The sequence below is a fragment of the Chelonia mydas genome, chromosome 16 (assembly GCF_015237465.2).
Source record: "Chelonia mydas isolate rCheMyd1 chromosome 16, rCheMyd1.pri.v2, whole genome shotgun sequence".
NCBI classification, from domain to species: Eukaryota; Metazoa; Chordata; order Testudines; family Cheloniidae; genus Chelonia; species Chelonia mydas.
The window spans coordinates 12,670,160-12,696,762 of NC_057857.1; the positions used below are offsets into that span (position 1 = coordinate 12,670,160).

At 40.8% G+C, this 26,603-nt stretch overlaps 1 protein-coding gene across 2 annotated transcripts; it reads left to right on the forward strand.

Annotated features, from left to right (window-relative positions):
• Window positions 1-15: 15 nt before the first annotated feature.
• GLE1 (GLE1 RNA export mediator) lies at window positions 16-26,278 on the forward strand. 2 transcript variants are annotated; one of them, XM_007057305.4, is made up of 16 exons: window positions 21-508; window positions 3,671-3,901; window positions 5,572-5,697; window positions 6,026-6,174; window positions 7,581-7,641; window positions 10,196-10,450; window positions 11,606-11,834; window positions 12,460-12,578; window positions 13,882-13,951; window positions 15,035-15,177; window positions 16,171-16,361; window positions 17,847-17,976; window positions 18,435-18,539; window positions 20,014-20,096; window positions 20,295-20,358; window positions 22,712-26,278. In XM_007057305.4, the coding sequence occupies exons 1-16, from the start codon at window positions 410-412 to the stop codon at window positions 22,778-22,780; spliced, it is 2,124 nt and encodes a 707-aa protein (XP_007057367.1). In that variant the 5' UTR covers window positions 21-409; the 3' UTR covers window positions 22,781-26,278. The 2 variants fall into 2 exon arrangements, with proteins under 2 accessions (XP_037735981.1, XP_007057367.1); XM_037880053.2 differs by lacking the exon at window positions 22,712-26,278 and having other exon boundaries at window positions 16-508; window positions 20,270-20,337.
• The last annotated feature ends 325 nt before the right edge of the window (window positions 26,279-26,603 follow it).

Consider the following 26,603-nt stretch of genomic DNA (forward strand, 5'->3'; position numbering starts at 1 on the left):
AACTGGACTGGGGGTCGCTTCTGCTGGTCACTCCAGGAAGAAAGCCGAGCGCCACTTAAACCGTTTGGAGTTTTGCCTGGAGCCAGGATTTCACCAGGCGTAGACAGCAGTTGTTTCCCCTTGGGGCAGCCCCTAGCAGCGGGAGCACGCTTCGGGGTGCGGAGGGGGGTTAACAGGCAGAGCTGCACCAGGCGGCCCAATGAGGACTGCAGAGTTCCGTGCTCGCCCTTAGGGGGCGCTGTGGGGCCCCTTAGGCGCCTCTGCAGTTTCCTCACCCACTGCAGGAGGAGAGCCCAGGGTGCCCGGAAACGGAAGGAGTGTGAGGGGGTCAAAGGTCATTGTGTTCTCGTCATGCGTGACGGTTGGGGGGGGTGGAGGTGGCTGGCGGCGATCCCGAGGCTGGGTCGAGATGCCGTCGGAGCGGTATCGCTGGGAGACCCTGGAGGCGCTCAAGGGTTCCAGCAAGGGGCAGCTGAGCTACTCCCAGGACTGGCTGCTGCGGGGTGAGGTGAGTGCGGAGTGGGGGAGCGCTGCGGGGACCCTACCGCACATACGGGGGCGGGGCTGGACGCGCCCGCGCCCGGCCCTGCTCGGGGACCCCCCGCACCCCACACACACAAGGGGCGGGGCTGGACCCGCCCCCGCCCGGCGATCCCCCCCCTCACATGCATGGGGTGGGGGTGCTGGACCCGCTTCCTGCCAGCCCTGCTCTGGTGATCAGTTTGACTGACTTGTTTGGCTTCTTACCCATTCTTGTTAGGTCACTTATCAAACGTGTTTGGCAACTCACAGACTAAGACCCACTGCTGTAAACAGTGATTTTATGAGCCACTACTTCGTGCATGTGTCCTGACTGGTGCTGTCTGAAATCCTGTTTGCAGTAATTTATAGTTGGTGGCTTATATAAAGATCTCATTCTGAAAACTTCTGGCCCTTCAGGCTACTACTTAGTTCTTATTGTTGCCCCCAAAACTCCAGGTATTACAGCTTTACGTTTGGCTTCATTTTTAAAGCAATTAATGAAATAGCTGACTTCTGCCTCCCTCCCACCCAGTGTATTAGTTAACCTCAGATCATTGGTGGTGATCTCTGTAGTGCAAAGTTTGTTTCCAGTGAGCTGGGCTTCTTGAGAGATTTTTCACCCTGTTCAATATTCAATAAAACTTCTCAGACTTGGGTTGACGGCAGAGTTCCCTTCCTTCGTAAGTGGTGTTGCTGCATATCTGGCAGCTACAGACAGATCTGTTTTTAATTTTCTGCCTGGTGAGTAGATCCCTTGTTGGTATGCAAGAATGGACCTACTGGCTGGTGATCCTAGTTTGTGAGGCTTTTGATTTGGTTGAGTATATGTGGCCAGTACATTTGGCCCTTAGAACGTTATTACTCCTTGTGTATAAAACTTCCTCTTGAACTACGTTTTCTCAAGACCTTTCTTTCGCGCTTTCCATAACTGTTCCCAAATCTATCTGTAGATTAATTAAATTGTAATGACATGTTGACTATGCTAGGTGTTTTCCAAACTGAGAAAAATACAGTGTCTGCCCTATAAGATGTTGCAATATAAAAAAGACAAAGATGAGGATGGTAAACAGAATACAACAGACAAGCAAGATGATCAGAGCAATGTTGACTGATGACAAATTAAACGTTGCATTCTCCCCTCCGATTCATCTTCTTTTTGATCCCCAACAACAATACCCAGTTTCAGTTCCACCTTATATCTCTCCTTCCTACCATTTGATCCCTTGCCTCTAATACATGAGTAGTTACTCATGGGATAAGTTAAATAAATAAGTAGATGACTAAGGCCCAGTCTATACCTAAAACATCCTAGCTATGTCGACCAAGGGTATGAAAAATTCACAGCTCTGACAAACGTAGTTAACTGACCTAAGCCCCAGTGTAGACGCAGCTAGATCAGCGGACAAAGTCTTCCATTGACCTAGCTACTGCCCTCTCGGAGAGGTGGATTAACTACAGTAACAGGATAATGCCTTCTGTCGCTGTAGTCTCTCTACACTATTGTGGTGCAGCTGCAGCGTTTCTAGTGTAGACATACACTTAGCTGGCTTCTTGTAGGCATAATATCGAAGAAGTGGACCCTGTGGAGTGATTTAAGTGAGGAGAGATTAAGTGGTTGTGTGGACCAGCTCAGGAAGGGTGTTCCATGCATAGGGGGCAGCAAGGAAATGAGCGCGGAGAAGTTTGTAGGAGGAGAAGACAAATGGTGTATTGAGGCTGACACAATAATGTCATGTAATATTGGTATCTGCACAATGAAGCCTTGTGAATGAGACCTGATCAGAGCTTTTTCAAGATCAGCTTTTTTTCATAAAGGTAAACTGTTGTGTTTTGTAGATTACTTTTGATATTTTAGAGCGGTAGCCGTGTTAGTCTGTATCAGCAAAAACAACAAGGAGTCCTTGTGGCATCTTAGAGACTAACAAATTTATTTGGGCATAAGCTTTCATGGGCTAAAAGCGACTTCATCAGATGCATGGAGTGGAAAATACAGTAGCAGGTATATACACACAGTACATGAAAAGATGAGACTTGCCTTACCAAGTGTGTGTGTGGGGGGGGGTCAGTGCTAATGAGACAATTCAATTAAAGTGCAAGTAGGCTATTCTCAACTGTAGAATACCAAGGGAGGAAAAATCACTTTTGTAGTGGTAATGAGGGTGGCCCATTTCAAACAGTTGACAAGAAGGTGTGAGTAACAGTATGGGGAAATTAGTTTTTGTAATGACCTATCCACTCCCGGTCTTTATTCAGGCCTAATTTGATGGTGTCCAGTTTGCAAATTATTTCCAGTTCTGCAGTTTCTCGTTGGAGTCTGTTTTTGAATTTTTTTTGTTGTTGAAGAATTGCCACTTTTAAAGTCTGTTGTTGAGTGATCAGGGAGATTGAAGTATTCTCCTGCTGGTTTTTGAATGTTATAATACCTGATGTCAGATTTGTGTCCATTTATTCTGTTGCGTAGAGACTGTCTGGTCTGGCCAATGTACATGACAGAGGGGCATTGCTGGCACATGATGGCATATATCACATTGGTAGATGTGCAGGTGAACAAGTCCCTGATGGTGTGGCTGATGTGGTTAGGTCCTATGATAGTGTCCCTTGAATAGATATGTGGACAGAGTTGGCACCGGGGTTTGTTGCAGGATTTGGTTCCTGGGTTAGTGTTTTTGTTGTGTGGTGTATAGTTGCTGGTGAGTATTTGCTTCAGGTTGGGGGGCTGTCTGTAAGTGAGGACTGGCCTGTCTCCCAAGGTCTGTGAGAGTGAGGGATCGTCCTTCAGGATAGTTTGTAGATCCTTAATGTTGCGCTGGAGAGGTTTTAGTTGGGGGCTGTAGGTGACGGCTAGTGGCGTTACTTTCTTTGTTGGGCCTTTCTTATAGTAGGTGACTTCTGGGTATCCTTTTGACTCTGTCAATCTGTTTCTTCACATCACCAGGTGGGTACTGTAGTTTTAAGAACACTTGATAGAGATCCTGTAGGTGTTTTTCTCTGTCTGAGGGATTGGAGCAAATGCAGTTTTATCTTCGAGCTTGGCTGTAGACAATGGATCGTGTGATGTGGTCTGGATGAAAGCTGGAGGCATGTAGGTAAGTATAGCAGTCAGTAGTATGGAGTTTACATGCTCATAGAAGAAATTCTCTCTCTCCAGGATATTTTGGAAGGATGCCGGTCCCCTCCCAAGTTGTCATCCTACTCTGGCTGGGTGCTGGATCGAGTGATCTCCCAATCTCTACAGGAAACGCCTCTCTCCCGAAGTTCAACACCCAATGAATCCATTCCCCATACAGATGACCAGCCGCCCTCCCTTGCAAAGACCACTTCTCCTGCCAGCGAGCTGGGCTCCTCACCACTTTCATCTGCAGCACCCAGTGAATCAAAGGTAGCTAGTTAACTAATAACCCATATATAAGCAGCTAGGGAAAGAGCATGGTGGTCTTTAGCCTTAATCTGCCTGCTCAAGGATGATCCAATGGTCTACTAGTACTAATGTGTTAATTTGTTCTAACAGTGAATGTACTCAGCTTCTTGGATAGGTTAACTGGAAATATTGAGTTGGAAGGGTGAGTGACATCTTTCTTCAATAATGTCTCTTACTGGGCCAGATGCAAACTCAATTTGGCAGTGTAAAAACGTTAGTTCTCCAGGCTGTCACTGCGAGATCTAATAATATGGAGGAAGGATGACTGTGGGGTGTAAATCTAGGCTTTTAATGAAAATGAATGGGTGCATCTTGTGCTTTCTCCTGCTTGCTCTCCAAAGTCCTTCCAAGTTACTTACAGCTGGTAGGCCCCTGTTACAAGGTAGAGTGGAGAGGAAATAGGACAATTAGCAGCTAAGTTTTGAAGACTGGATGTAGAATGGGGTGGAGAAAGAGAAAGTGCATAAAGTACTTTACAATTAAATTGAGTTAGGAGATTTTTTTGCAGCAGCTTGGCCTACTGTAGAATTATGAAAGAACTAGCTAAGGAAGCCATCTTGAGTAATGCCACATGGATCTGAGCATCTGGTGAAGTTCTACCATGATTTAAAAATTACTTAGTGTTAGAAAGCAGCATGAGTGTAAGTGACTATTTCTCTAGGAACAAGAAGGCTATAAGGGGTTCCCTGGGGCCTGGTGTGGAGTCCTGTTTAATAGCTAAATATTTATAACTCAAGAAAACGTGATAGATTTGCAAACCTTTAACCAACATAGCAACATGATCTACATCTTTTTAGAGCATTTCAGGCTTGGTATTCAGGCATCTAAAATATCAGCTGCCACTTAACCCAGATATCTGCAAAGTAATTCACATCTAGAGAATGAATTTGAGTTTTGCATGCATTTTGCAAGATGCTAGCTAATTTAGAGACTTAGGGGTGGGGGGAAGACACAGGGCAGATCTTATTATGGACAGTTCACTGTTTTGTACTTAATGGATAGCAGTCATTAATTGCTAAAAGCGTGGTAGTTGGCATTTTAAAACCAATATGTCTTTGCCTTGAATATTGCATTCAGTTTTGGTCTCCTTCCCTCAAAAAGAATGCTGACTTTCTCAAGTTGTATAATGAAGGGGGAAGAGGTTTTGGAGAGATTGTGTGAGGCAAGATTAAACTTGTGCTATTTAGTTTCCTTGATGAAAGTTATCGAATAATGAATAGTTTGGAGACCCATCAGTCACTTTCCTATATCTAAAGGTAAAATACAAGAGAGACAGGGGACTTAATGACCTGGATACAATTCCCTGTTCTGCCACAGACTGCTTATGTAACCTTAAGCAAGTCACTTAGTCTCTCCGTGCCTCAGTTCCCCACCTGCAAAATGAGGATAATATTTCCCTACCTCACAGGGTGTTGTGAGGATAAATACATTAAAGATAGTCAGGCACTCAAGTACTGTGGAGATGGGAGCTGTATAAGAACCTTCACTAGATAGGCAGTAGTCTGCTTTGACTCCTTTGTCTCTTATGGTGCATGCTATTTTCTAGAGAAAGATTGTCAGTTTATCTAGTTTCCTGCATAACTTACTGATCTAATCTGTCACTGACTTGGTTTGTCCTGCTGTCCATACAGGGCAATGAAGATCTTAGTCTGCTGGAGACAGACCACAAAGTCCATCTTCTTGTTCTACCGTCTAAAGTTACAGAGGTGGAAGGCTGCATATGGATGTACAAGGAGGTCCATAGGTTGAAAGGAAAGGTAACAAGGCATGTTGAATCACTGGGGTACGACGTAGCCAAATGTGACGATGTTCCACCAAAACTAATGGGGACAAGCAGATAACCATAACCATATTTTAATTTAGGGGTTATCTTGGCCTAGTTTGTGCTGCTTTGCTTGCATTACCTTGTATGCAGATCCCAGTGATTACTGTAGCACAGTTCCTATCTCTGACAAAGTCTCTGGTGGGGATGTTTATGTGAAATCTGGCCCTCCAGAGCCTACTCCCTTCATGAGAAGTCACAGGGCTGTGTTCAAAATGCATAGTGTATGTGAAAGTCTCTTCCTTTCTCCTTGAAATCTGCAGGAGGGGCTCAGGCAGAGGCAGGAGCAGCAAGAGCAGATGGTGAGAGCAGTTTCTGATATGGCGAGTGAGCAGCTGAAGCGCTTTGATGAGCTGAAGGAATTAAAACAGCATCAGGAATACCAGGACCTGCAGGAAGTGATGGAGAAGAGGTAAGGGTAGTTCTCTTATGTGACCTCTTAGAAATGCAGCAACTAATTTGTGTTGTTGGAGACTGACTAAATAGAGAGTTTTGATTCTTAGATCTGTAAACCTATTTAAAAAAAAACAAAAAAAAAAACTACTTTCTGTTGAGATTTGTGAATGAATTGGTACCCAACAGATGTTTTTGTATGCCTTGTTGAATATCATACATCAAGAAACTATCCTTCGTGATCATACGCTCAAACAAACATGCACATGGCTTTTACAAGTAAAGAAAATTTAATGTAACGTTATGGTTTAGAATTTAAGTGCATGGAAGTCACTTGCTGCCTTACACATGGGTATTAGAGTATAAAGTTGACTCACTATCTGTTGATACAAGTATTCTCTATTGGAGGCTAAGCTGGTAGCACTACCTATTATTAAGGCTGCCCAACACTTGCCATTCTAAGATCCTGTTTTCAGTTGCTTTAACTTTGCAAAGCTTTAGCTGTTTAGCCTGAAGTTTTCCATACCAGGGGTCTGCCTTGTGCTGAAGATTTCAATCCACCCTGAATGGAACCCAAGATTCCTGAATCTCACTGTTTCTCTGCCATCAGCAAATATCTGTGAAATATGCTGGCAAAATGTCTCATCTCACTCCAGTGCTGGTTCACATAGCAATAGTAGATGGTTATTCACTATCAGTTACTCTGTAAGATCAAGTGGAAGAGGTCACTGCAGTGGATCTGAAGGTTCCAGCCCTGCTGATGATCCACATGTGATGACATTTGTTTTTTCAGTTTGCTGTTTTTTAAAACCTAGGAAATTTCTCTCTCTCTCTCTCTCACTCACACACACATGATTAAGGTTGCAAAGTAAAGCACTCAAAAGTTAGAAAATCCTTAATTTGGGCTTCTTGTGGAAATGTGTTGTGATAGTCTTTAATTACAGATTCACATACTATTTTTTGCCACAGGACCCTATGTAAACTAAATAGGAACTTGGAGGTGTTAAAAGACATTTATTTAACAGTACACAGCAGTAGTTCAGGACAGGAAGTGAAGACTGTTGTATCTAATTGATCAAGAATGGAGAGTGTAATTCACCTTTTGGAATTTTGTCAGGACTCTGGGGTTAACACTTCTGTGATTTATGCTTGAAAATCTCATATACAGCATCTTTGCATTTACTGTCCTACTGGTATTTATCTTTTCAGGGTGATTTTCAGGTGATTCCAGCTTTCAGTAAGTGGATGAAGAGAGATTGCATCTGATGGAGCTCTCCTCCTTTAAACCAATTTAAAAATAGCTTCTCTGGTGTGTCCATAGACTGTACTTCATCCGGAGCATGTCTTGGGGGAAGAGGGCGGGGAATCCTTTGAAGTCCTTTGAAAAACAGAACAATCCCTCATTTTCTTCTGCTTGTATTTCAGCTCTAGGGAGGCCCAGGGTCAGCAGGAGAAGTTGAAAGAGGAACATCGACACAGAGCAAAGGTCTGAACTTAGGAAGGGTAGTGCTATTACAAGAAAGGGTGGTTGGCTTGTGTTTGGAAGCTAGGACTTGCACAGATTTAACTGCTTTAGTGATGCATAGCATAACACATATGTAGAGTGAAAATGTACATTGCAGTGCTGCCCCACATACTTGCTACATCCCCAGGGGAATGCAGATATTCCAGTGAAATGTTCATCATTTAGGACATTCTGCTACATTGCAGGAATAGAAGCAGTTACATTTCACTCATGGCTGAATCATAGTTGAAATGAAAGGTAGTTTGCTACTGACCTCAGATGGACCAGGGCTTTAGCCCTTAATATATAACTATTCAGGACAATGTCCATAGCCATTGAGGCATTGTAACCCAACTTGTCAGGATGTTGTCCACCCTTCACTTTTGTTCTGTGGTAGTAAACCTTTTAGTTCAATGTATAAACAGAGAAGTGTACTATTCTTGTGTGTCCTGATCAGATTTTTTTTAAAATGGATTATATTTAAATTAAATACATTTCTCTTTTTAAAAATCAATAGATTTAAAATTGAAATTACTCCTATTTTATGTCTTAAATTTACTATAATCCATTAAAACCATTTAAAGTAAAATAAATAATATTAAGCAGTATGTGTTTTTGTTGTAAAATCATAGAAATGTAGGGCTAGAAGTGACCTTGATAAGTCATCTTGCAATGAGGAAAGACCAAGTATACCTAAGACAATTCCCTGACAGGTGCTTATCCAACCTGTTCTTAAAAACCTCCAATGATGAGGATTCCACAACCTCCCTTTGAAGCCTATTCCAGTACTTAAACTATCCTTGTACTTAGAAACAATTTCTTAATATATAATCTGCATCTTCCTTGCTAGAGATTAAGCCCATTACTACTTGTCCTACCTTCAGTGGAGATGAAGAACTATTGATCACCATCCTCTTTATAACAGTCCTTAACATATTTGAAGACTTATCAGGTCTCCTCTCGGCCTTCTTTTCTCAGGACTAAATATGACCAGGTTTCTTTAACCTTTCCTCACAGGTCAGATTTTGTAAACCTTTTTGCATTTTTGTTGCTCTCCTTTGGACTCTCTTCAGTTTGTCCATGTATTCCTTAAAGTGCGGTGCTCAGAACTGGACACAGCACTCCAGCTGACACCTCACCAGCGTACAGCAGGACAGTTACCTCTTGTGTCTTACATATGAGGCTTCTGTTAATACACCCCAGAATTATGTTAGCCTTTTTCACAACTGCATCACATTGTTAACTCATATTCAATTTGTGATCCACTGTAACTTCCAGATGCTCTTCTGTAGTACTACTGCCTAGCCAATTATTACCCATTTTGTAGTTGTGCATTTGATTTTTCCTTCCTAAGTGAAATACTTTGCACTTGTCCTTACTCAGATTCATCTTCGTGTTTTCAGACCAGTGCTCCAAAACAGCCACAGAGCTGGTGGGGAATTTTTCAATAAAACATTTTTTGTTGGAAAATGCTGATTTGTCAGAACTGAGACTTTTCTCAGGAAAGTTCAGTGAAACTTTCATCAGGAAGACTTTTGAGGTTGAGATTGGAGAGAGGCATAGGGAAAGCCTGTCTGACTTGCTAGCCCGGTGGTTAGGGATTCACAAATTCAAGTCCCTGTCTCCCCCACATTGCAGGTGAGCGCTCTAACCACCAGGTTATAGAGTCAGTCTCAGTCAGTGTCTGTCTGTCTCTCTCTCTGTCTCTCTCTCCCCAATGAATATTTTATATGAAGTGGAACAGCTCCAACAGGAGAGGTTGAGACAGACCCACTCCACAATAGCAAAGAGCCTGGTAGTTAGGGAACTCACTTGGGATGTGGGAGACCTAACCACTGAGCTATTGGCTATTCTGGGGTGGGTCTCTCCGATTTTCTACAAAAAAAATTTGGAAGGTCTCTGTTTCATCCTGATGTGGAAAGGGAAAAACTTTTAAAATCTTTTTTTCCCCCTCCCTTCAGGACAGGAAAACCATTTCCTACTCAGCTGCAGTACCGATAACTTTACCTGCAGTTTGATTTGTGAAACTCCAGGGTGATGATCAGGAACTTGAATATGCTTTTGCTTTTTGTGTGTGCTGCTGGTCCCTTTGTTGGCCAAACAGTCTGAGATACCAGCTGGAACTGCCATGTCCCAACTAGCATTGCTCGGCAGCAGTCAATGTATATTATGAGCAGGCAGGATTTGTCCTTCCTTTGGATGTTGCTAAAATCTTTCTCTCTAGACGGGGAGTATATTTGGACTGAATTCTTCAAACTCACCCTGTGACTGTTGCTGCCTCCAGAAACGTTGAGTTCTATGGTAACAGCACCAGTATGCTGTAGTGCGGCTCATGCTGTTAAAGGCTTTGTAGAATTTTTGCAGTGGGGATTTAAACCAGGGCCAGCAAGAGGAGTGACTGGAACATAGTTCTTAATCAGATTTTCCTGAGCATCCTTGCTTGTGGGTAGTATGCAGGGACTGTGTAGGTAGTGTTGTGAGAAAAGCTTTATTTATGTAGCTTATCTTTACACTGTCATTCCCTCCTCCTCTCCAGATTTTAAACCTGAAACTTCGTGAAGCAGAACAGGAGAGGCAGCGTCAGGAGGAGTTGGAGCGTCTGCGCAAGGAAGAAGGCCAGGAAAGGTTACGCCGCCTCTATTCTATCCAGGAAGAGGTGCTGCAGCTTAACCAGCAGATTGACCCCAACTACAGACATAAAGACTTGCCACGGATAGATCTCTCAGGGTTCAGTAACCGTGGCAACCAGATCTGTGGGCTAGTGTCTGGGCTCATTCGCACCACTAGTGAGGTAATGAGGTTCTAGATTTCCTTTTCTTTTAAGTTAGCTTCTTATTCCTTGAAGGGAGACACTAAGTCAGCTAGTTGAGAGGTGCTTTGAGATCTTATGTTGCCACAGAAGAGCTTGTAGATGCAGTTCTTGTGCACTGGTTAATCTTGAAAGAAAGAGAATCTTTTTCTCAATGCACTTTAAATGCTTCCTTGAAAAAGTCTTATATAACTTATGGGGATTTTTACTGGAGAAGAGACACTTGATGTTAAATATACTGTAAAATGTTAACGTTAGATATCTCTTTTCTGAGACCATGCTAGAACTGGAGTGGGTGGTCAAACAATTGTTTGAGATTAAATGATGCACAGTGTTCAGTAGGTTCCAGCATTCACAAGCTTTCCTATAGCATCTAGGCTTTCTCACAAAACTACTCTTCTTCTCTATATGAAAGGTGGGAGACAGAGTGAACCAATGACACACTTCTAAAATTTGGCATGGGCTGGGTTAGTTCTCAGTTCCAGTCTATCATAAATGTATTGTAACTTCAGCTTTAGCTGGCATTTGAAATAGCCCTCTTCCCAGTGGAGTTAAAGGGAAATGGATATTCAGGCTACATGGACTTACTTCTCTAGCATGATCCCTTTTTGTTGTGTTACCCAACCCTGTTAATGGAACTAATGTATTGAGAGTCTTGTCTGGCCCCATCACTAGATTCTGTGTCTGTCGGGTTTGCAAAGGTGGTTATTTTTCCTTAGTTATAATAAGTAAGATGGTATTTTATTTTTTTTATTTTATTTTGCTGCATTGCAGTGGATCCCTTTCTGTGTCTAGAGCTTGACTGTAGAAGAGTAAGTAGAAGTCTTCAGTAATTGGTGTACACAGGCGTAGGAGGCAGAAATTCTGCCTTGTCTGTTGTGTACCAGAAAATGACTAAAGGCCACGAACTTGCTTCTCTTGACTGGTGGTGTGAATTAATTACTGGTTCTGGAGGAGGCAGTCTGGGCTTTCCAGTAGAATGGTGCTGCCATTGCACATTGAGGATAGTAGACAGCATGTGCGTTAGGTTCACAGCTTCTACACAAAGTATCTAGGTGCTGTTCTGGGGGCAGCCTGCCCTCAATTGGCCTTTTGGCAGGGGGAACTTTAATTTGCCTTTTCCTTGTTTCCTGGTAGAGAGGTTTCCCTACTCAGGTAGATGTAGCCAACACTGAGCGAGCACTGCAGGAAATGCGAGGGTTAATATCTAGCATGCAACAAGAAATTGCCACAGCTTTGGAAGAGAAAAGGAAGCGGGATGAAGAAGAGGAAAGAGAGAGGCAGAAGGAGTTACAGAAACAAGAGCAGCTGAAGGCCCAGACTCCAGTCCCTGCACAACATCCACGGGGGAAAGAGCAGAAGGAAGGTAGGTCCAGCTCCAGTGAGACCTACCTTACTTTACTGAGCTCCATTGGACTGCCACGCTAAACACTGGTTCAGAAATGCACAGGCTGCCGGAGCATCACTGTGGGTAGGCTTCAGGTCAAACAGAACTAATGTGGGTATGGGATTGCTGGCAGAAAGCTTCATTGACACTGAAATTGATGTTTCATAAACTGGTTATGTTAATTGAAGCAAAAACAGTCATTCTTGGACAATACACATCATGCTGGGACAGGAGGGACACAGACCGTTAATAGAGTAGGGGAGAACCTGGTGGGATGATGTGTGCTAGGTTACATGCATGAATTATTAAAGGGAGCCATTTCTAATTCCTCACCCCTGCTACCACATGCATCTAGAATGGCTTACTGTTTGTCTGTAACTGAAGTTCAAAAAATCCAGGCACAGGCGTGATCAGTCTTCAAAGGGTGGACTTTTGTACAATTTGCAAAGCCTTAGTCAGGTATAATTGATTTTCTAAATTTGGTTGTGAAGAACAACAGCTGCTCAGAACTTCTGAGTCTTGATAATTTTTGTGGGACATTAGGATTTCTGATGTCTTCGTTGTGGTAATAGTTTATTTTCATGTGACTGCTTTTCTTGTCTAGTATTAGGACTTCAGGTTAAGGCAGAGGAGAGCACAATGCAGTGGTACCAGCAATTGCAGGATGCCTCTGACCAGTGTGTTGCTTCCTTTAGTGGATTGACTGACTGCAAAGACAATCAGGTATGGCTACTCTACGAATCCAAATTATAAATATTGTTAGGGGAGGGAGGGAGAGAATTTTCCTGTCTTTCTATTTGAGTGGGATGTAAAGCAGCCTTCAGAATGGCCCTGAAAACTTAGAAGCCCACCTGCAAAACCTACCCATCCACCTTTTACCAAGATTATGATGAATAAATGCTTTATTCACCTGTCAAAACATCCCTTTCTTTAAGAGGGTGCGTAAAAATTTTTGAAAGTCTGCCGTAGAGCAGATTTTTGGCCTGTGTATATTGTGATCTGGCTTAAACCCAAAAAAGTGAATAACTTGGAGTTGGGGCTGCCAGGAAGTCCTTAAACAGTAGCTAATGCCACAAAAGACTTCGAAAAACATTCCTTTAAACAATCCTGTTTCTGCATCTCTTCTCTCATTCCTGGTGAGAAAATGGTTGGTCTTTTTTTTTTTTTTTTTTAATTCAACTTGTGCCTCTCACATCACATATGTAAACTGTAAATTTCCACAGCAAGCAATATTCTCAAATGGATTATAGTAATGTCAGGTGTGGGAGGAGTATTGACAAATCACATTGATTCAATGAAGCTTTTAGGTTTCAATGAAGTTGAAACCTTGAGACAGTAAAATGTTAAGCAGCAGCTACTGTGCTTTCACGGGAATTTATTTTTTATTAACACTTCTCAGTTATAGTACCGTTTTTTTTTTGTTTTTTGTTTTGTTTTTTTAAATACTGCAGGAAAAGTTTCTGACTGCCTTAAGGGCTGAGCATCTGCTCAATTTCCAATTAAAAAATGCTGTAGCAGAGCAAAACCTAGATACTATAAACTTGTTCCTGCCCTCCCAATGCATCACATACACATACACACACTTGTATGTATCTTGGAAAATCAGATATTTCATGCTCAGGCTTTTCAAGATGTGCACAGCAATGACTGTGGCAGAATGAAGTGTCATCAAGTCTCAATTACATATCTTCCTTTTATCTTCAAGGAGGCTGGCACATTGCTGTCTCAAAATGAGTTCTTCATTTATTAGTCTGAAGCTGTTCCATGTACCGTTCATCCTGTGTTGTGTGTTCCTGGGCTCGAACTTGATCAGCGTTTTCAGCCCAATCCTGCAAGGACCTGAATGCCTCCTTTGTGTGAGAGTGCTTTTAACTCCTATTAAAATCAGTGGGAGTTAGTGCTGACTGCATCCTTGTAGAATTGGGCCACTCATGAGAAGTGTCTTCCCTGTGGTGATATGCCTCTTTGGGCTTGATCAGGTCTCTTGTCTGAAGTGATTTTAACAGCTTTTTACAATCTTCAACAGGTGAAGAATATCAGAATGGATCTCCAGAAAGCAGCCAGCATCCCTGTGAGCCAGATTTCATCCATAGCAGGTCAGGAAAATGCTGAGAACAATCCCAGCTGAGATGCTGTTAACCTTTAAATATCTGAGGGGAACATCAAGCCTGCCCTGTATCTCTGCATTGCTATTACATTGGAGAGCTAATGTGGATGGAGTCCCGATCTTTGTTATTTGAACTCTTTATTTGCAGTTGGGAGGGTATTTTCCTCAGTTGGGAGGGATCTTATTGATTTTTAGCACATTTCAGTTCTAGTGAGCAGATTTAGGGCATGGCTACACTTGCAGATGTAGAGCGTTTTGAGTTAAACCAGCCTTCAGAGAGCACAGTAGGGAAAGCGCTGCAGTCTGTCCACACTGACAGCTTCAAGCACACTGGCGTGGCCACATTTGCAGCACTTGCAGTGGCATTGGGAGCGGTGCATTATGGGCAGCTATCCCAGCATGCAAGTGACTGCAAGGGGCTTCTCAAATGCGGGGGGCGGGTGTGGAGTGTGACAGGGAGTGTGTTGTGTGTATGTGGGGGGAGAGAGAGTGGGTTTTTGGGGGCTGAGAGCATGTCAGCATGCTGTCTTGTAAGTTCGGACATCTCACACAGCATTCCACACTAATGGTTACTTTGTCTCTGAGGATAAGCAGCCGGCTGTCAGAAACGGAGCTTTCAAAGGGCATATCCGTATTCCTGCAGCGATTCAAAAACAATGACAAGAGTGGCCACTTGACTTAAGGGGATTATGGGATGTTTCCGGGGGCTGATCAGAGTGCAATAATGCAACACCGCATTCACGCTGACGCCCAGGCGTTTCAGCCAAGACGCAGCAAGCGTTCATCTTCTCGCTGAGGTGGAGCACCAGGAGCGCTCCAGCTGTGGAGTCAGAGCGCTCTACGTGCCTTGCCAGTGTGGATGGGTAGTGAGCTAGGGCGCCCAGGGCTGCTTTAATGCGCTCTAACTTGCAAGTGTAGCCAAGCTCTTAGAAATATTTAACAGGACTCTTACCCCCTCCCTTCAGAATCTGGTGCTAGCTTTACTGAGGCTGATGTGGTTTGGTTGAGGCTTGCTTGTTGGCAACTTCCTAATATTCTGTCTCTCCGTGCGCTATTGATGGTATATTCACAGGCTCTCAGCTGAGAGAGATATTTGACAAAATCAATAACCTTCTCTCTGGAAAGTCTGTTCAGTCTGGAGGGCGAACTGTGTCGGTGACTCAACATCCACAGGGTCTGGATTTTGTTTATTACAAACTGGCGGAGAAATTTGTGGTGAGGACACCTTGTCTTATTGGGGTGGTGAGGGTAGCCAAAGCTTCTGGAGATTCTCTGGGATGCTGACTTGTCTCTTTAACTATTGAAAACAAAAGTCTTCGGAACTTATCACCTGCCAGGCTATGCTCACGCTATTAGAAAAAAGGGGGATATATTTTTTGGCCCAGGGAAAAGAGGAGCTTTGCTTTCTTCTTTATGCACTTGATCATATCTTATGGAAGGAGGCAAGGCCCCATTGACTCCTCAACTTGCTCCCTACACACTTTTAAAAAACAAAACAAAACAAAAAACCAGAGGCATGTGCAGTACCAGTGGAATGTAGGGTGATATTTAGCATATCATGTAGCACAAACCTATGCACATGCTCAAAATACACTATTGAAAACCTTGTAACTTGGCAAAATTTGAAACAAGAATTCACTGGGCCACTGAAACACACATCCGCAATCTAGGGACTATGTCCCTGCCAAGTTTCCAACACTTCCCTTTGAGGGGCTATAGCTGTTCAAATTATGCTGCCCTTTTTTTTTTTTTTATAGGGAGTGTTGTTTTTTTTTTTCTACTCTCCATTCTCAAATGGCTTTAGCTGCATTTGCTGAAGATTTAAATCAATCAATAACCCTTGCTTTTGTGCTGACCACAAATGTGCAGAATTCTAGCTCAAAAGGTAAAACTTGGTTAAATTATAAGCATATGAAAATGGTCCTTTAGAATGAAAATACTTGTGTAACCTTAACTACAGGCTTTTGTAAATAGTGCCTCTAATCACTTACTCATTTTTTTTATCCTGAGAAGAAGGGTTTATGGGCCTCTGGCAAGGACATGTAGATTGTATTGTCCTCCCATATTGGGTAGCTGCGTGCTCATGGAACGTATAGAAGCATTAGGAGCCTTCAGTAAAGGATATATGTAAACTAAAAAAATAAATTAAAATGTTGTCTTTGCTGAGCATTAACTTGAAAGGGGGGGGTGTATCTTTAATGTTTTCAGAAACAAGGAGAGGAGGAAGTGGCTTCTCACCACGAGGCAGCTTTCCCAATTGCTGTGGTGGCTTCAGGAATCTGGGAATTACACCCCAGGGTGGGAGACCTCATTTTAGCTCACCTGCACAAAAAATGCCCCTACTCTGTACCATTTTATCCTGCGTTCAAGGAGGGGACTTCCATAGAAGAGTATCAGAGGTAACTTCTCCATATAACTTCTCTTCTTTGGAGCTCTGTAAGGGCTGAGAGTAGCAGCTGGTAGGGAAATTGAAGAAATACATGTTTTCTTACATTAACCCTCATTTGCCCCTCCACTTCCTCAAAGGATAATTTACAGATCTAGTTTTGAAGTATCCAGTACAGAATAGAACCTTATTGCTTTACACTGATGTTTGCCATTACTTGGAAATCTGAGATCAGGCCAAGCATGCCTAGAAGCAGTGTCACTGGTGTGGATGCTATGGCCGCTAAAATACCTCCATCCCCCAAAAATAGTGTTTCAACTAGGGCTGTCAAACAATTTAAAAAAATTAATCATGATTAATCACGCAATTAAAAAAATCACTATTAATCACAGTCTTAATCGCACTGTTAATAGAATACCATTTATTTAAATATTTTTGGATGTTTTCTACATTTTTAAACATTGATTTCAATTTCAACACAGAATATAAAGCATATAGTGATCACTTTATATTTTTTATTACAAGTATTTGCACTGTAAAAAAGAAAAAAGAAATAGTATTTTTTAGGGCTTTTGATTAATTGCAGTTAACTCACGTGTTTAACTCAAAAAATTAATCACAATCAGTTTTAATCATTCTGTTAAACAATAGAATACCAATTGAAATGTATTAAATATTGTGAATGTTTTTCTACATTTTCATATATATTGTATTCTGTGTTGTAAATGAAATCAAGTGTATATTTTTTATTTTAAATATTTGCACTGTAAACATAAACAAAAGAAATAGTATTTTTCAATTTACCTCATACAAATACTGTAGAGCAATTTCTTTGTTGTGAAAGTGCAATTTACAGATGTAGATTTTTTTTTTTTGTTACATAACTGCACTCAAAAACAAAACAATGTAAAACTTCAGAGTGTACAAGTCCACTCAGTCCTACTTCTTGTTCAGCCAATTGCTAAGACCAATAAGTTGGTTTACATTTACGGGAGATAATGCTGACTGCTTCTCACTTATAGTGTGTCTGAAAGTGATGATAAGCATTCACGTGGCACTGTTGTAACCGGCCTTGCAAGGTATTTATGTGCCAGCTAAACATTCGTTTGCCCCTTCATGCTGTTCAAACTTTCAGGTGTCACCACTGTATCTTGTAGCACCTTACTGATGAGCGGACCTAGGGCCAGACTTTTAGCGTAGTTGCTTATCCAACTTTTTATTTATTTTTTGCTGGTGAAGGGATATATGTTTATCGATGTTTTCCCTAATTGTGGCCTTTTAAAAAGTGTTGTCCATAATATTCAGTATGTTTAAGACACTGGACTACTGAGCTCAGTGTTTAATAAGTAGCCTTCATGTGAATTCTTGCACAGCTCTAGCATATTCTGATGTTAAATTTGAGAGTTGTTAAAGAAGGCTGAGAATTGGCGTCACTTTGGGAAACCAGTGAACCTGGTTTGGTGTATTAATATTAGAGTATCTTTCTTCTAATACACAGGATACTGGGTTATCAAGTTAAGGATTCCAAGGTAGAGCAGCAGGATAATTTCCTTAAACGGATGTCTGGAATGATCCGTCTTTATGCGGCTATCATTCAACTACGGTGGCCTTATGGAAACAAACAAGTGGTATGTAAATGGTGCTTTAAAAATGTTATATTACAACACTAGTTCTTGGGATAGGAACAGCATTGACTAAACTGATTTAAAATGTGGTTTAAAACTGATCCAGACTTAAGTTTAAACTAGTCATTGTGAATAGAGACAAACTGTGTTTAAAGGGACTGTCAACTTGAATTTTTTTAATTGACTAATTTAAAACAGTTCCAGCTTTTGACGAATTATGTTTTAAATAGTATGTTTTGAAATTGTTCTTAAAAATTCCTTTAAATATACAAAGTAAGGGTTTGTCTGCATGTTTATAAGAGTCTCTATCAGAAAATATTCTGAAAATGCACAGAGTATTGTCCCAAAATAACTGTCCCTTGGAGAGCAAGTGGAACTGGAGAAAAATCTGGTAATGTTTTTGGTGGCAATATTTTGCAAGATTATCAAACATGCAATGAGTTGCTTTCTTGTTCCTTTAGACTCACCCTCATGGGCTGGGCCATGGATGGCGCTGGCTAGCTCAAATGTTGAACATGGAGCCTCTCTCTGATGTGACAGCTACACTTCTCTTTGATTTCTTAGAGGTAAGTGATGTGACCTGGCATGAGCCTCACTAGCAAAATAAATAAGTTGGATGAGCAACTAGTCTAAAAGTCTGGCCCTAGGTCCTCCCATCAGTAAGGTGCCATAAGATGCAGTGGTGACATTACTATATAATATTAGCACGTTCAGATGCTGCTGGCTGTAGCCATGACAGTTTTTTTATAAATGGCCCGAGTGTCACCCCTCCTCTACCCCTCCCCACACTCTTGAAAGGAGGCTTATGTATATTTTCAGAGACCTTTGCTAGATGCAGTCCTTTAATTCCCTCAGTGATATGATTTCAGTTTTATCTGTTTAAAAAGCTGGACTTCCACAGTGCAGTGTTTGGCTTTTTATTACACTTGGTCCCTCAGCAGCTGAGGCAGTTCACGTTAAGCTCATCAATATTTTTAATTCCTTATTTTTATTCTTCATATACTTGGCAAGCCCAAACTCACTAGTCCTGGCACTGGCTGGTACAATACAGTGCAGAACGTTTTATGCCATATGGCCGTCCCAACTAGATTGCTTCACAGAACAGGTGGGCTTTTACAGCAAGAAAGGGAGAGAGCTTGGTGTGCATTAATTGGGAGACTGATCCTAAGATACAAAGGTACGTAAATAAGGCACCAAGCTGGTAATGGATGAAGACCAAGTTGAGGCTAGTAAAGAAGCATGGATGGAACATAGACAGCAAGAGGAGGAGTTCTGTAGAAAATGACAGGTATAGATAAGGGCAGAAGTCTGTAGAGCCTTGAAAGTGGAGCAGAGAACTTCATGCAGAAGAAAGTGGAAGCTACCAGAGAGATGCAAGACAGTGACAGCAGGGAGGTAGAGTGGGGGGAAAAAAAGGGTGGTCTTGATAGATCCATTTTGAATGGGCTCCATGGGGAGAGTTGAAAAGAAACTGCTATAATAGTCAAAGGGGGACATGACCAGAGAATGGACTGGCAAAATGGGTAAGGAAGAGAATTATTTTGGGGAGATATTGTTGAACAGGAAGGAGATCTCAAAGGTGGCGCCATGGACTGTGCATAGGTGAATGATGAGGAAACAAGGTTGTGTTGATGATGATGTTGGGGTGGGAAAGAGAACGTGCTGAGCTTCCTTAACTTGGAATATATGGCATTAAAATACAGGAATATGATCAAATATAATAGAAAACCAGAACTCTGCAAATTGGGGTAAATGCTTGCAGAAATTGTCACTAGTGATGGGCGCTTCATTCCCTGACATTGTAGAAATCAAGATGTTTCTTTTCTGGGTTCTAATGGATTTGGAGTCTTCTCTTGTTCTGTGGCAATCCAGATGAATTTCTGGAGTGTGATTCAAGATGCAGATGGCCAGCAGAGTTCAAACTATACTGCCTGAGTTCTTGTGGCATTTGTATTGTACAAATTTGTAAGAGTTCTCTCTCAATTACAAGGCCCAGTTCTGAATTCTGATCTCTGTTACCTTTATGGTTTTGTGTACCAGGTGTGTGGCAATGCGCTCATGAAACACTACCAGGTCCAGTTCTGGAAGATGCTGCTACTTATCAGAGAAGACTATTTTCATAGGTATGACACCTATATATATAAACCTTATACAAAGAAACTTCTGTCAGTTTTTTTTCAGAATTAGGAGCATTTCCTCTTAGATCTATGTTCATTAGTGTTCCTGAGAACGCTAATGTCATAAGCTCTCCCTCATGTAAATAACACAAGGCTGTTTTTCTGTTTGTGTTTTGGAGCTCACTCTTGTTGATCTCCCTGCAGGATTGAAGCAATCACCATCTCTGGGCAGATGGGCTCTTTAATGCGGCTTAAGCAATTTTTGGAGGTAAAGCATTCTCTTTAAATTCTTGAAAGTCTCTATTTTTTCCCTTTTCTTAAAGATGTATTGTTCAGTCAGCAAATCCCATGCTACCTTCTGATTCCCAAAAGGTCCATGATTATGACTTTTTGATGCATTCTCCGTTCTTATATGGCTTCTTTGTTACTGAGTCTGTTCAGTCTTCTTGATGATTATGACTCCAAAACATCTCCCTTCTCAACTGCCCCTCTGTCCCCCCCATCATAGGCATCCTTTTGAAGAAATATTTTGCAAAGGTGTAAAATACACTTTATTTTGAAAGTGTCTTGCAAATATTGATTAGTTTTAATAAATATGAAGCTAGGAGACACAGGAGTTTGTGATTTTCTTACTTAAAAACAAAGGAGCACCGAAGGACAAAAAGGCCATTGCAGAGAAACTAAATGATTTCTTTGTATCGGTCTTCACAGCTGAGGATGTGAAGGAGATTCCCAAACCAAGCCATTCTTTTTAGGTGACAAATCTGAGGAACTGTCCCAGGTGTCATTAGAGGAGGTTTTGGAACAAATTGATAAACTAAACAGTAATAAGTCACCAGGACCAGATGGTATTCACCCAAGAGTTCTGAAGGAACTCAAATGTGAAATTGCAGAACTACTAACTGTAGTCTGTAACCTAGCATTTAAATCAGCTTCTGTACCAGATGACTGGAGGATAGCTATGTGATGCCAGTTTTTAAAAAGTGCTCCAGAGGTGATCCTGGCAATTACAGGCCTGTAAGCCTGACTTCGGTACCGAGCAAACTGGTTGAAACTATAATAAAGAACAATATTGTCAGACATCTAGATGAACATAATTTGTTGAGGAAGAGTCAACATGGTTTTAGTAAAGGGAAATCATGCCTCACCAATCTACTAGAATTCTTTGAGGTGATCAACAAGCATGTGGACAAGGGGGATCCAGTGGATAAAGTGTACTTAGATTTTCAGAAAGCCTTTGACAAGGTCCCTCACCAAAGGCTCTTAAGCAAAGTAAGCTGTCATGGGATAAGAGGAAAGGTCCTTTCATGGATTGGTAACTGGTTAAAAGATAGGAAACAAAGGGTAGGAATAAGTGGTCAGTTTTCAGAATGGAGAGAGGTAAATAGTAGTGTCCCCCAGGGGTCTGTACTGGGACCAGTCCTATTCAGTGTATTCATAAATTATCTGGAAAAAGGGGTAAACAGTGAGGTGGCAAAATTTGCAGATGATACAAAACTACTCAAGATAGTTAAGACCCAGGCAAACTGGGAAGAGCTACAAAAGGATCTCTCAAAACTGGGTGACTGGGCAACAAAATGGCAGATGAAATTCAATGTTGAGAAATGCAAAGTAAGGCGCGTTGGAAAACAATCCCAACTATACATATAAAATGATGGGGTCTAAATTAATGGTTATCACTCAAGAAAGATCTTGGAGTCATTGTGGATAGTTCTCTGAAAACATCCACTCAATGTGCAGCGGCAGTCAAAAAAGCAAGCAGAATGTTGGGAATCATTAAGAAAGGGATAGATAATAAGGCAGAAAATATCATATTGCCTCTCTATAAATCCATGGTACACCCACATCTTGAATAGTGCGTGCAGATGTGGTCGCCCCATCTCAAAATAGATATATTGAAATTGGAAAAGGTTCGGAAAAGGGCAACAAAAATGATTAGGAGTATGGAATGGCTTCTGTACGAGGAGAGATTAAGACTGAGACTTTTCAGTTTGGAAAAGAGATGACTAAGGGGGGATATGATAGAGGTCTATAAAATCATGACTGGTGTGGAGAAAGTAAATAGGGGAGTGTTGTTTACTCCTTCTCATAACACAAGAACTTGGGATCACCAGATGAAATTAATAGGCAGCAGGCTTAAAACAAACAAAAGGAAGTATTTCTTCACACAGCGCACAGTCAACCTGTGGAACTCTTTGCCAGAGGATGCTGTGAAGGCCAAGACTGTAACAGGGTTTAAAAAAGAGCTAGATAAATTCATGGAGGATAGGTCCATCAATGGCTATTAGCCAGGGTGGGCAGGGATGGTGTCCCCAGCCTCTATTTGCCAGAAGCTGGGGATGAGGAACAGGGAATGGATCACTTGATGATTACCTGTTCGGTCCCTCTGGGGCACCTGGCATTGGCCACTGTCAGAAGACAGGATACTGGGCTAGATGGACCTTTTTCTTGCTTTTATAGCAGGCTTTTTCAGTGGAAGAGTTTCCCGTATAAGTTGAGTCCTGTTGGGTGCAGATATTTCCATAATGTAGCCAATCTCTTTTGGATGTTTGGAATTGCTTGCATTGGTTCTAAATTGACTGGTTTTTTTTGTTTGTTTGTTTTTTGTTTTTTTTTCCTAGAAATGTTTGCAGCGGAAGGAAATTCCTTTACCAAAGGGTTATCTGCCTTCTTCCTTCTGGAGGTCATAAGTCGGTTCCTTCCCATTTTCATCTTCACAGTAGTTCAAAGAATTTCTTCACCTACCTTCTTGTTACATTCAGGGACAAGAATACATAGAAATGTAAATCTTACATTTGTATTTACATGGATGCTGTGGATATTTTCAGCTGAAACATTTTACCCATTTTTGATCCTATTTTATGCTAAACAGAATTTGGAGCTTCAGTAACTTTTCTCATCTAACTTATTTTGCAAATAATTTAAGCCATTCTGTTTGCATTTGATTAGCTTTACGGACTCTATTGTGCGTGTATTATGGAATATAAGAGGCTCCTTCACATCTTGAACAAGTACAGTGAATGTGTCAAGTGCATAAACTGGTCTAAATGCCCCACTACACTTCAGAGTTTACTTACAGTAAGCAATGACTTTCAGGTGGGAATTTTGCTCTGAATTGATCAATCTGTGATAGTTTTACATGAAACTGCAAATAGAAATACCTCAGTACTTTAGTCATATTAAGGTCTAAATATAAAATCCTGTAAAACTTTATTTTTGCATTTTATGTGTCTAGGCATTTTAAAGTTATTGTTTCATTGTTAACAGCATTGGAGCCCATAGGAAAATTCATTTTGTATCTGGCTGCCTAAAAGTCCAAAGCAGCAAAAGTGGTGGTTGTGTTAACGAGGCTGATTTGATGTTGGTCAAATGTCACTTTGGTCTTAGAGACAGCATTGATTTCTTCATCTTTCCCCAGGGAAGGCCTTAAAATCAACAGCTCTTTCATTTTAACTTAGAAATTCTGATTTTTCCTAATGACACAGCATTCCTTATTTATCTGGGTTAGATTTGATTTTTACAGCTACATAAGCAATATGATGGCTGCTGAAGAACAGCTCACTGCTTTCTGTTTTTTGGATTTTTTTAAAAGGCTTTGCATGTGTGTAATATCTTTACTGTGAGGTTCATGAAACTAGAAGGAACTGTGCGTCCATGATCCACCATATGAAATGTTGTTTGAATCGGTCTGACCAAAAAAAACAACAACAAAAAAACAGCAGGTGGAAGGGCACTTAACAGTTTTGTGTCTTCTTCAGTACTGATATTGTGCAGAAATTAGAAATGTAGACATTAGAAGTTAGAGTCCCCTTGGCTTGTCTAAAGAAGAACTGAACTGTGGTATTGACCTGTGTCAAAAAAAGCTTTTATAGCTTGGGCAGACATGGATTGTATGAATTTTACTGCAGTTTGTGTATAAAGTACTGTAATAGTTTTGTACTATGATAGTGTAATGTTGAATTATTCTAAGAATGGTTCATTCTAGAATCTTATTTGAAAAAAATGTTAAATTTAAGACTCTTTTTAACCTAAAGCTGATGCAGTTTACTTCTCTCTGGGTGCCTGCAATGGTGCCAAGTAAGTTTCTGGGAATCCTTAATGGGTGTCTGTACCAATATGTTATGGGAGGTCAGACTGGGAGGTGATTTTTGACAGTGGAGTGCACTCTGCCTGAGAGGCCATTGAAGAGGTAGCAGTTATGTGCTAAATGTTAATATTTCTCCCATTTCTAGTGGACAGGTGCCCATATTGCAACTGGATAGCTAATTGACAGTCTTGGCAGGAAGAGAGATTTAATATGAAAATTTAAAATTTACATTTCTAACCCAGAGGGTGGCTTATTCACAAATGTGGGGTGGGGGGAGGGAAGGGGGCATTGTGGAGATGCTTCTACTATCATTGCACATAGTATAGAATTTTTAATCCAGAATCTTCCTCCACCTTCCGTCACTGCCCTGCTCATGTGCTTAACTTCAGCCTGGAGGGGCCACGTCTAATATTGAGGGGGTAATTCAGTTTGCATACTTACTCAATCTTTGACCTCTTTGCTGAGGTCTGGCAGCCTTGTAGTGAGAGCTGACAGCTAAAGTGAGTTGGATACCTAATCGCTGGGAACTGGGCTGGACACTCATTTTTTTGTAGTCCATTTAACAGCCATCCAATGGTAGCCACTTGCTTGCTGTTGATCTGGGCTCTGTTTGAAGTAGTATCCTAGAATCAACTAGACCTCTCCTCTTTTTCTCCCTCTCCTTTTATATATTTGATGAAGACCCTTTAATTCAGAAATAGTTCAGGTAAGATTGTTCTAGCAAAATTAATAGCATTTTCATGTTTTGACATTTTTTTGTCACTGAGACCTCCAAAAATGTTTTTAGTCTTTAGTGAAGAGCAAGTTTTGAGAGAGAGGAAATTAAATGAAAATAAGTAAAAACTCAGACAAGAACATGATTGTATGTATTTGAGAAATGACCATTGAGGCAAAGTGTTTCACAAAACACTGCCACAAACACTATTTAAGCAATATTATCACAAGATTTTGAGTATCTATGATGAAGTCATCTACTGATAAAGCTTATGCTACAGTGTTTTTAATAATATGTATTTCTATAGCTTAAATTTTGTATGTTAAACTTTCCCAGGAAACACATGTAAAAACACTGTCCCTGATACAAGAAGGAAAAATTAAAAAAAAAATTTTTTTTTAAGTCTGATTGCTTAGAGTTGGTATTACTGATAGCTGTTCTAGAATGCTATTGAAAGGATACAAGGGGAGATCGTCAAAAGCGCAAAGGACAGTTAGGTATTCAAGTCCTATTAGTGCCTCATAAAATTTCTCACTGTGCCTATGTTTAGTGTAGCAACCATTCCTATAGTGAACAAACTAAAATGTATTTAATTACATCTTGAATATCTAATGCTTACTGTTGTGATCATATTGGATATATTTGTTAAAGTTCTAAAATGTGTGTGGATCATGTTTTATGACAATATGCAAGGCACGAAGCTTTGTATATTTTAGTTATTTTGGGGATATTAATGAAGGTGTATGTTTTTATAAATACCGTAAGGATGTTGAGGTTTTCTGCCTTACTCACGAAAGACTGTTGCAATGGATTGCCATGATGTTTTGAAACTATATTTAAATAGAGCAATAAATTTATTTTTTAAAATGCTTCCACTTAATGTATTCGCATAACCAAAATGTAATACATACCACCTTTCCAGGGGTAGTTCATAATTGTATCTAGTGGTGTCTAATGTAACTGAAGTCTCATTTTTGTTGCAACTGTTTTTTTCCATTTCTGTCGATTTGAGTGATGGCCATCTTGCCTTACCGGGGTATTTAGAGAACTTCTCAATGCAGCGTAGAATAGAATGTATTTATATAATCTCAAATGCACTTAAAGGATTTGTTTCCAGTATGTATGCATCACATTCATTTCAAATACAGTGTAAATGGGAACATCTGACATGAAATATTGTTGTACATTAACGACCTGATCCAATTTAAATTGATGTGACTCATGTACTTCATTAGAGATAATGGTCCTGTTGCAGTCCTACAGGTTCTGATGCAATGTCTGTGGAAGATGATTTTTATTCTATTTAATTGCTTTAACAACTTGCACAGGAGCTGAAAGAGAATGTATGTTTGTGGGTTTTTTTAATAAAGAACAAAACCACCACAACTCTGTTCCCAGAAATTTTATTTATTCGCTGTATCACTGGGCCTTTAAATATATATGAGGTCTCCATACAACATAGTTTAGGGGATATAATTACAGCATCCTAGTGTTCCTATTTAAAGAAAGACTTCCATTTTAGTTAACAAAACTGGTGCATAGACTATCTAAAAACAAAAACCTCTTACCTGTGCAGGCATTCAAATCTTTTGAAACCATGATCTTTTGTCATTTTTACCTTGCAGATGGGTTTGAGAAAGGAACCCTCCACATTATCTTTAATATTAATGCAAACTAAAGGTGCCTGCTTTTAGTAGTAGTACAGAAATCT